General features: G+C 41.8%; 1 protein-coding gene across 1 annotated transcript; it reads right to left on the bottom strand.

Moving 5' to 3' along the window:
- Positions 1-4: 4 nt before the first annotated feature.
- On the bottom strand, positions 5-9377 carry LOC116377534 (apolipoprotein L3-like; the record flags this gene model as incomplete). Its single annotated transcript, XM_031839181.1, has 5 exons — positions 5575-9377; positions 4809-4871; positions 2220-2687; positions 2023-2142; positions 5-752 (listed from the first exon to the last, which is right to left on the bottom strand). Coding segments are annotated over exons 2-5 (1350 nt in total), but the record flags the coding sequence as incomplete, so codon positions are not given.
- Positions 9378-11529: the final 2152 nt, after the last annotated feature.

The raw sequence follows: 11529 nt of genomic DNA, 5'->3' as shown, positions 1-11529 counted from the left end.
GTGAGACTTCAGTCTCGCTGCCTTTGGCCAGACTGATGCTGTCTTTAATGATGAAGAAGATATCCATGCCAAGGAAGAGAGCATTGAGCCCAATGTTAAATTTCCTGGCTGTGTTTGAGAGGGCAAGGGACCCCTTGACTACTGCCTGACCAATATATGGTATTTCTGACGACACCCTGGAAATGCTACGTAGTGCTTTTGCTTTCTGCAGTGACTTTAAAGCAGAGATTTCTGTAATAAGTGAATTAATGCCATGTGCAACTGGCCCCAGCTGAGAGAATACCTTGTCATATTCTGCTTTCAATTGACTGTTAAGAGCTGGTTGAAAGGACACCTCTCTCAGACAATCCTGGATGCTCTGCACATCCTCCATGAAGCTCTGGAAGATCTCACTGGCTTTGTTTTGATGTTTACAGTTTACGCCAATCTCTGTGGCAGTGGTGACCGCACCGTTGACTCCGCTGGTAATTCCCATCCCCATCCCAGTCATTGTCAGAACTAGAGAAAGACCAGCTGTTACAGGAATTAATACCAAACCAGCGATGGCAAGCACACTTCCAGCTGCCCCCACTGAGCTGCCTGCCACACTAGAGATCTTTGCCCCCTTATTCATCCTGTCTAGCTGAACAGCATTCTCCTCCAGGTCTTCCAGAGACTGAAGCATCCTGGGCCTTCGCTTGTTGAACTCACTGATGAAGTCAGAACATGACACTTCCTGGAACAAGAACACCATGCGGAAGGGCTGGTAGTCCCTGGGGAAGAGGAGAGACACAACATAAAAAAGAAAATGTATAGATTTTCGAAAGAATAGCTTATATATATATAAATAAACGCCTTTAACAAATCATTGATATTTGGTAATTTTTTTACTTTTCAGTCTCTCTTCAAAAGACATTGATGATGTTGCACCAGCTTGTATTTTTTAAGTAACTACACTGAACTTGTTGCAGACTGACATGATGTCAGTATCAAAGTTGGAGGATGAAAACTACTGGGAGACCCCTTGTCTAGATTCACGTTAGTGTGCACGTACACTGGTTCGCTACAAAGTTATCAATATGAAAATATTCTGTGTTTGAGTACAACTCCATATCATCACTGTGGTCTGAACTACAACATACTACACCTGTGTTAGTGTTTATTGCTAGCAGCACGGGTCTGTGGATGGCAATGTTGGCCGGTCAGTCGACCGGTCCTCCACAACTATTGGATGGATTGTCATGACATTCGGTAAAGATGTTCATGGTCTCCAGTGGATGAATCGTTATGACTTTGGTGATCCTCTGACTGTTCCTTTAGCGCCAGCAACAGGTTGATATTTTCGGATTTGACATTTTGACCAGACATTCATGGCTCATTGCTCATTACTCCTTTCAACAGGCTGAGCTCCACCAGTATACATTCACTGGCTGTGAGCACACAGCTGCAGCTGCACAGTTAATGCTCAGACTACGACTACAGTTGTGGTCTATACCTATGATGCCACAGTCTGAAAAGTGAAGGTGCTAAGGGCTCTTTGATTTGTCCTCATAGGAGAACCCTGTTTGGTTCCTGGTAGAACCTTTTATAAAGGTTCCCACTGGAACCCTTTCAGACTAGCCTGGTCTCCTAAAAATGACTTCCCCATACAAAGAAACTGTGGTGTGACTGATGTTTTAAGGGAAATGTATTTAGTTGTGGATTATGTTTGCTGTTATCACAAATAAGTTTCAAATGTGTCCATGGTGGTGTTCAGAACCCATTCAGGGGGTTCTACTGAGAACCCTTTTATATTCCAAGGGTTTCATCTAGAATAGGGAGGAGAGCGAGTAACGTTTGCAGCAACAGTAATCACCTGTTATTATAACATACTGAGGTTCCTTTTAGTTCAATTATGGTGCGTTCATGCTCCATTCAGAAAAAAATTAGTATTGGACGAAGGTAAATTATGATGTTATCATGATGTGATAAAATGTAATCTTGTAAAATTTAGTTTTGGCGAAAAACTTGAATAGAACCAACCTATACATGGGAGATGCTTACCGGATTTCCTTGAGCTGATTAATGTGACAAAGCATTCTTTGCATTTCATCTTCTGACAAATCCACATCGAGGTCCACCAGCGTTTCGTCATTCATCTTCAGGCAAAAGTCACTGAGGAAGCTGTGAAAGACACGGTTGCTATAAATTGAAATATAAATATGAAAACAAAATGTGTTGTTGGTGAAATGTCTCTTTACCTTTTCTTTAACGTCGTACAGATGTTCTGGGTGGTCTGAATGTATTTGTTCAGCTGATATGACAGCACTTCCACATTCTCAAGTTTGGGAAGGAAGACACTTGCATCTCTTTTAAACTCGAGGAGGAGAGGGCAGATTATACGTGCAGCAAAGATGACACCCCAAACATGTTCAGGTCTGATCCCTTCTGGCAGATGTAACACCGGGTTCTCCACCGTGAACACATGGAGTGAGGTGACCGCCAGATTCTCCACTGCATCCAGGAAGCAGTCGAGCTTCTCCAGACCTCCCCGAGTGTCCTCCAGCACAGCAGACAGCTCTTGTTGATCGGTGACTTTTCTCATCTTTGTCCGCTCTGTCTTCCTTGCATCCGTCCATATAGAGAGACTCTCACAGAATCCTATCACTGTGTCAATATGGCTGAGGGTATCTTTGATGTACTGGCACAAAGCCCTCTGCAGGTTCTCTCTGTAACATGTAGACTAATCTCAGTTAGGGGAAAGGGGGAGGGTCTTTTTGTTTAAAGGAGGGCAGATGGATTACTGAATGGGCCTCACTGGCCTTCACATACAAAATGCTACTCAAAAAGACACTGTAAAGGACTCTTAAGAGGTTCTGTGAATATTTCCTACAAACCTTTTACTTTGCAAGTTACCTAAGTTAATCACTTCCTGCTAGCTTTTATTTTGTAAGTGTATTTTGTAAGTCAGAGTATTGTAACTTGACTTCGCATAAAGAAAATTACGAAAATTGACTGTGGAGACTGAAGGAAAAGTGTTAAAATAAAATATATTCTTCTGAAATAAGAGTTTCCTAATTAACGGCTAAGCACCTAGCTGGAACGGGAACAAGGTATTGTGTTTATTGTGTTCATTGTGTGTTTGATATATTACTGTTTCAACTAGATGCTGATGTTAGCTTAACAGGTATAGCTAAATGACTAAACTGTAATTACAAGCTAATGCTAGATTTTGGTTTAACATATGCTTTTGAGAAGTATACATGAAAGAAAGTGTTTGATTAATGCTCACATGTATATTTAAATGTCATTTTCTGAATGTTTAAACTCGTAAGAGCTCATTTATGTTTGATCTGTTCTGTAGCTCTTACGGTGTCTTCTGGAGAAAGGTCATAAGGAGAGAAAGGTAAATTTGTGTTCATCAAAATAAGGATGACGATTGAACATGAATAAAGGCCTCTGGAAACATCAGTACGCGTCACCATTATCCGGCTGGGGTCCGCTACAGACACTAAACCAAACAGGAAGACTCAAAATGACCACAAAGAAACATCAACACAACAAGAAAAAGAGGCTAAACAATCATGAAGTCCGTGTGTCTTGCTCCTATGTAGAAGGGCCATATTGTCTCATAATCCGCCCATGAGGGAGGGTATAAAGTTACTTGACAACTGACTGCAGGACAATAGTTCATTAAGTGATTATTATGATTAAATAATTATTTATATTTTATCTGCATTAAGTGCAAATAAAAACACTTCATGTATGTAAATGTCTATTGTGACATATAACAAATAACACATCTTTAATATGCATTTGATTTTGACTGAATCAAAGCCCTCATAAAAAGGTAGGTGTATGTGTGGAGAACTAGGGCTGCAACAACGAATTGATAAAATTCGATTATTAAAAGAGTTGGCAACGAATTTCATTATCGATTCATTGTGTCGCGCGATTATTACGCCACTCAATAAATCGCGGAGATGTTTGAGTATAAAAAAAAAAAAGTTGAGTTGAGCGCGGAACAAAAAAATAAAAAAGAGCAGAGGTAGAGGAAAGACCATCGGAGAGACCCGTAATGTTGTTCTGAAACACATGGCGGAGGCAGAGAAATCAGTACGACCTAATGCCGGGTTCACACCAAACGTGGCGCGAATCATTCGCCACATCATTGCACCACACTGCTCCCTATATACTGGGATGGGTCAAATGCAGGGACAAATTTCCCCTTCCGGGATCAATATAGTATAATTAAATTAAATAAAATTTTAAAAAATTAAAAAATTCGCGCTGCCGGTCTTGCCAGGGACTATTTTTGTTCATTCGCGCTGGACGCGCCGGAGAGGGGGCGTGGCAGCCGTTCAACTGTCCGCCATTAACCATGGAAAAAATAACCTCAATTTCTGCTTAGTACGTGTTGTGGAAGTCACAGATATCCCGGGAAACTAAACGCCGTCATGTCTGGTTCATAACATTGTCCAGAGGAGCTCTGTGGATTTTATCGAAGTGTATTCACTGTGTCTATCAAGCCACAGGGCGCTGTTTACTACAGCTGTATGAACACAAAATACACTGATTTGGCTGTGATTTAACGGCAATAAACCGACAAAAAGGGACTCCGAAATAACTACGTAATGATGCCGATTTGTAGGCTACTTGTCTTATCAATGGAGCTTGGATGGGTCGGTGCTAGGCTATGCTAACATTGTAGCAGCTCCACCAACACTCAGAATCACGTCATCTAGACGTAAATACGGCAGCGTCTATTCATTGTTTGTACCATATGGTTTACACACACAAGCCACAAACTAATTTGAGGTTTTGCTGCAGCAAAAATATTCAAACTTTACCTTAGTTCCGACATCCGTTTGTCTCCGCTTGGTACGCTGTCTACAACTGTCTTCAGATATTACCTGTGGAGACAAAATGTTAATAAAATGATAATTATGAAACAAACTGAAATACTATTAATAAATAGCACTGAGTGAATAACCTTGTGTGACCAAACTTCAATATGTACAATTCACTGCGTTAAGTTTGGTTTTGCTTTCATCTCTTAATATGAGCCACACCCACCTCTGTCTTTAGTTTATTCAAGGCGAAGCAGAACTTTATTCAACTGGGTTATTGATTAACAAACATGTGTAACAGCATTTACTGAACACTACAGAGATGAACGCTGAGATCGCTGTTGTCCTCTGCAGTCGTCTGGTCTCAAGCTCTTCTTCTTGATGTTGTGGTAAATTGGGGCGGATACATCTTTCACTTCTTTCATTTTCTGCTCTGTATTTTTTTAATCTAATATCCGTATGGTTTCTAATTATTTCTTTGTCTGTCTGTAAGAGGAAGTCCCAGAGTTGCTCAATCATTTAATTAATCCTTCATTTCATTTCGTTAAGATATATAGAACATTATCTTGTTTATATTGTAATTGCTTATATTGTTTATGTTTTTATCATGTAAAGTGTCTTCGAGTACCTTTTAAAGGTGCCAGTGAGGTGTGAAATAAGATTCATGCATTTAATTAGATAATCCGATACACCGTCTACTAATATTTGAGGCTTTGCTGTGAAAAGAATCTGGAGTCTTGGCAGCAGTAAAAATATTCAACTTTACCTCCGACGTCTGTTTGTCTCCACTTGGTACGCTGTCTACAACTCCTGGCTTCAGGTCCGTGTCAGACTGCTGCCAGCTCTCTTTCTGCAAGTCACGATCCACGGAGTGTTTCTGACTCTGCCACTTCAGCCAATTAGATGACAGCATCTTGTCTCGCAGGCTCGAGGGCGTATTAGAGAACTTGGTACGCCCATATGCAAACCTACGCCCTACAGAGAGACATTAAATGGGGGGCGACTGGCTAAGTGGAGATCAGGGTCGATTCCCGGCTTCGCTGGTCACACTGATCATTCCCTCTCTGTGTTTGTGTACATCTGCAAACACGCGCATGGGGGAGGGGGAGGGGAATGGTGGTTTCTTCTCTTGACCACTGGAAATGAGGAGGCTGAATAGCTACAAAGATCAAACCCAGTGAAAGGGAGTCATTGTGGCGAGAGGAAATGGCCTCTGACAACGAGCACAGAACAAACAGAAGGAAGCCATCAGCGGACGAGTGCGAGCACCAACGAGATGCTGAAATTAACGAGAAAGTGCCCTGGCTTGTGCGTGCGAGTGCGAAAACGCGTGCCTGAGAATTTGTGTGCACAAACATGAGCCAGGACATTTGCAAAAACACCAGCAGCTCGCCTCCGCCTTTCAATCCAACCCGCTAAAAGAAGGGGGTCCTTATTAATGCTAATTAACATCAACGACAAGTTGGGGCCATTAGTCCGGCTAATCCCCCGTTCATTTTCCCCTCTCGCAGGAACCCTGCTGGACAATTCTTACCCAGTCGCAGAAAGGACGCATTGTTAACGGGCACAGCATCAAAGATACGGACCAGAAATGAGTTGCCTCCATTAAGGCCTGAGATTCTGTCCTGATCCGAACGCTCTGCTCAAACAGCCGTGGAGTAAGAAGGGGGGGCAGGGAGGTCAAGCCTCACGTTTAGACTGCTCCATCCGATCCATCAATGACTCGTTTGCACTCTTTCATGATCCCTGGCCATGTCATGGAAGTTCTAAATATACGTTCGTACACATAGAAATGCACATCATGCACACAGAACTTGTTATCATTACCGTCATCATCTTCACAATCCTCATCATTGTCCTCATCAACAGGGAGGAAGAGACGGGATAGAGAGTCAAAGAGAGGGTCACAGCCATGTGTTTCTGTCATTTGCCCCCTGACTCTGTTTTTATGTGGTGTCTGTTTGTGCTTTTCCGTCTCTTTAAATAACATTTCTTGTGTTTGGACTCTCACCTGCCTCAAAATCTCCATCTCAACTACCGTCCCAAAAGGCTGTGATGCGGCAGTAAGAAAATATGACCTGATAATCTCGTGTAACTGATGTAAGTTCCTCGTTATTGGCAGTGACGGTTGTTTGACACATTTGATCAATTTGTGTTGGCTCAGCTTTCATTCAGATTCAGAGCTCTACACATTTTATTTCAGACTTCAAATAGAAATATTGACCAAAATTCTCCCTCAAATCTTTCATCTTGTGGTATTTGGTTGTGTTTTTAGTTTTGGTTTTATTTGCCCAAGTTTTGAAATATTTGAGATCAATAGAAATACAATGGAGGCGAGTGGAAGAAGTAACTTCTCCATTATCAAATCGTGTGTCCCTGTAACGGAACACTCTTGGACAGCTTTCATTAGAAAGTATTCTAATGAAAGCTGTTCATATTGAGGTCTGTTGGTTAACAATACATTTGTTACTGGAAAGACAGACTCCAGTTGAATGTTTTGAATGCCATGGTTCAATGCTGTGAGCACCACACATTTCAAATTTCATTCATATACCATTTCATTGGGGTGGTGGCAGTAATCTCAGAGATGAAGGCCAGAGTCATCTTAAAAACGAACCAGTGCCGTCTGTCCACATCTAGAAGCAAAAGTGCTTCTACTTGTTCTGAATGAGGCTAAAATAACCTGTAATCACAAAGTGGGGCAAGACAAGATGAATCATATAAATGGAGATAACAGCGCACACTTTCGGACATTCATGGTGTGGTACTCTGTTGTAAACATGCATTGTGTCATAAAAAGTTGTGTGAAGACTGAAAGATGAGAGCTTGAAGAAGTATTAATCTTACGCACATTTGTCACATCCACACATCTGGCTAATTACTACAGGAAGTGGGCAGGCTTGTCAGATTGACGGTTTCATTACAAAAGTTACAAGTTACAAGTTAAAACTGGTCTGGCGGAAAGGTGTGGGAGCGGAGAAGGTTTCAAATGCTGTTTGATCATCCGACAAGTACTTCGTTTGAAGTGTACTTATGCCTTCATCTCAAATAAAACAAAAACTATATTCATGGCTAGAAACCACTCAAGGTAAACTTGTAATTTGGGTGAATTCACCCGTTAAATGTCTCTGAGGAGGAAATAAGGGAAGTTCAGATATAGTTAGTCAAAAGACCGACAAACAACTTCAGCTGTTCAATGTGTTTTAGGTGGCGTTTCTAAGAGGATACACTCAGAAGATCCTCAGTATTTCTTTCCCAAATTGCTACAAAACTTAAAGCACCTTTAATCTGTTTTTTAGAACAATTAAAACGCGTTTTGTCTGTTTATGTAAATCTTAAAAATCTAACATAATAGGACACGAACATTTAGGACACAGGACCGCTCTGTTTTATCCCTGTACTTGTAAACCATTAGAAGCTGTGATATTTTACCTCACTTCTGGAATCAAACTAACTCAGATATTAAGTTGTTTACGTGCCTCTCCGTGATGTACTGAGAGTTTCCCCATACGTCTGACCCCGTCTCCCAAAATGCGTTTCTAAAATCTCTCTCCTCCACCATCTGACCGCTGCCATTTGTGCATTGTGTGTGTCCAGCATGACTGCTCTCGTCATTTTCCCCTTTGACTGGCCTTCACACAATGTAATCAGTGTTGCAGCGGTCTGAAAAGGCCTCTTGTGCAGTAGCTGAGCAATGCCGATCACCCCAACGCCTCCACAACTTTCCTTTTCCATTCAGGCGCTGTGGCAAACTGGCATGTGTCAAGCCACTTGATTTAGTGCTGTGTTTGACTGCACTGGCCCTTTTCTGAATGTCGCCTGTTTTGTATGGCCTCACTGTATTGGTAAAAATTGCCATGGCCGTAAGCTTGAAATTTTAATGTACAGACAGACGGAAAGAATTGTCCCACTGTATGTGTGGGTCATTTGATGTACTTCCAAATACACAAAAGCTGACTTATTCCCTAATTTTCTGTTTTTTTGAATATGAATAAAATGATGAAGTGAAGAATCAATCAAGATCGGCTCTCTAATGCCGAGGCATAACACAGAAAAATACTCGAGGACAAACATATTTTGCATTTCGTAATGTGAAATAAAGATCCAAGCCAAGTAAGTTTCAGGGAAGTGCCATGTGGTTTGAGTTATATTGTTAGCAAGTGGTGCTTTTAACTAGGTATAACTCTGTGTACTGGATCCCTAAACTGTAGCCAATCCATTAAGACAAAGCTCTCTTGATCCCTTTCTTTAAATCCTCCACCGTGGCTGATTAAATGTAGCCGATTTTCACGCCTGTGCCGTGGAGGCCGCGAGGCCTGAATGGCTCCTCACAGCACGACCATGGTGTGCTGTCACTCCAACAGCATGAGGAGGAAGGAGAGGATAACCAGCAGGCTGAACAGTAAAGGCACATGTTTTAAGATCCTGGTTAGACCTTGATACTCCTGATTGATACATTGACTGTATGCAGACTGTCTTTGGCACGGACAACATGTCACATGTGATCTCTAGATTTTCCTTTTCTGCTCAGCATTCACGCAAACACACTCTTTGCAAAGTTTCTCCCCAAAGAAAAAATCAAGTCATGCCAAAATGTGATTTGTTTTCCGTGCACTTTATTAAGCAGACACCATCAAAGCAGCGAGAGAGCTGAACAGAAAAGTAGGCAAGGCAATAAATTACAACGCCGCTGGACCGTAATGATATAACATTGACTTAATTGGCTATTAGCAACACAAAGTTAGCTAACTTAACACATAAATTCTAAATTCTTACAAATACGTTAAACATACTTTGCTGCCATTTTCGACCGGTGTTCAAGTTACTCTCCCCCGCCTTCAGGCTTATTTATTAGGCTGCTTATTTCCGTAAGCTCTGTTCGTTACCGAGCTGTTTAAATTTGTCCAATACCGGTTTATGACCAACTACCTGCCAAACTGACATTCCCCTCAGTCTCAGCTGTAGTGCTTAGTAAATGTTAGCATGCTGCCACGCTAAACTAGCATGGTGAACATGGTAATCATTATACTTGCTTAACATCAGCATGCAAACATCGTCATGTGAGCATGTTAGCATGCTGATGCTAGCTTTTAGCTTGAAGCATCACTGGATGTAGACTCATCAGACAGAGCGAGATTTAGCCGCCTCTGGCGGCTTTTTATCTCCGCCAGGCGTAAGTTTATGTGTTCGGTCCTGTGTGTAATGACTGAGTGAGTGTGCACCTCTGTGTCTGTCCACACCCAATCTCACATTCTGACTCACACATTCTCAAAACACCTTTTATTGCCTGTTTCATACTGCCATTGACTGCCTGCTGACTCCTCACTCACCACTCGTAAGCGGAACCCAGCCAGTAGGGGCCGCTAATGATAACACAGCTGAGTGCAACACCAACCCAGCGGCTACTCTGCAGCCAGTAGCCTGTACGACTTTGATTCCGTTGCTTGTATAACGTCAGACGTTTTTGAAAATGAAATCAATAACCAGCCACATGCAGTCTTGGCTGGTAAAAAATGATTAAAACAGGATGTAGTATCTTCTATCATCTATCAGATTACTGACCTAGAGAGTGTCTTATTTCCTGCGTACTACTGTACTTGATTTCTCTGAGTAACCTGATTTCTTGCATGCATCGTTTGATGTGTTCACACCTTCATTTTTAACTGTATAGTTGAAATCAGATGAATAGATTCAGGTTTTATACTTCTATAATTTATTTTTATAGTATTGTGCTGATTAAGGCATCATTTTAAATTACGATGTTTAATTTCACCGACTGTTATAATAGTTCCCATGATGCATTGACCCTTTTCACCTCCTCAATCTTTGTTTCACGAGCCATTTCAAAGGAAAATAACCCAATTACAGGCAAATCCAGTAAATTCCTTCCCCCAGATCAGTCCAAACAAAGCATTACTTATGCATCACTTGACTCCCAATACGTGACCTTTCGGACAACAAACTGCCCTCCCCCATCTCCCTTCTCCAAAAAGGGTGTTAAGACCTGTCCCCACTCCCCCAAGGGAATGCTGGGAAAGGAAGGCCTCCACATCTGTCCCAAGCCTCGGGCGGAAAGAGTGAAGGAATGAGACGGAGAAGGAAACATTCCTTCATCCACGAGAAAGAAAGATAAAAAAAGAAGGAAAGAAAGAAAGAGAGGGGACCAACGCAAGTAGACGGGAAATAAAAGAATGAGAAAAAAGTGAGGGCTGTTATTTCCGACATCATTGAGAAACTGAAAGCAGACGGCGAGAGACGGACTGAAAATGAAAGAGTCATTTAAAGAGGGAGATATTTTGTGAATGAGAGATGGATTTTGTGGTCACTCAGTGGTGACCGCACTGTTGACTCCGCTGGTAATTCCCATCCCCACCCCAGTCATTGTCAGAGCTAGAGACACTCCAGCTGTTACAGGAATTAATGCCAAACCAATGATGGAAAGCACACCTCCAGCTGCTGAAAATGGAATCATAACAAAAAAGTTTGGTCCCTTACAAACAATATCTAACAGTTAGCAGCAGGAAATACCAAAATGAAAAATCAATCTCTCTCATAGACTATGTTAGGATAATGTCCAGCGGCATCAACGATAACCAAATTCAGAGCCATAAGCGTCCGCCTCATCATCCAAACGCTTCTGATAGTTTTTGTTTTAGCAGCAGAACTCTGAAGAGAACCAGAGAGCTGCAGAGTGGATTCTTCACTTCTCCCAGTGAGTCCA

The sequence above is a fragment of the Anarrhichthys ocellatus genome, unplaced genomic scaffold, assembly GCF_004355925.1.
Source record: "Anarrhichthys ocellatus isolate YVR2014 unplaced genomic scaffold, GSC_Weel_1.0 scaffold1378, whole genome shotgun sequence".
Taxonomy (NCBI): domain Eukaryota; kingdom Metazoa; phylum Chordata; class Actinopteri; order Perciformes; family Anarhichadidae; genus Anarrhichthys; species Anarrhichthys ocellatus.
Note: the sequence above shows the minus strand (reverse complement) of the source record. Positions and strands in the feature narration are given on the sequence as shown.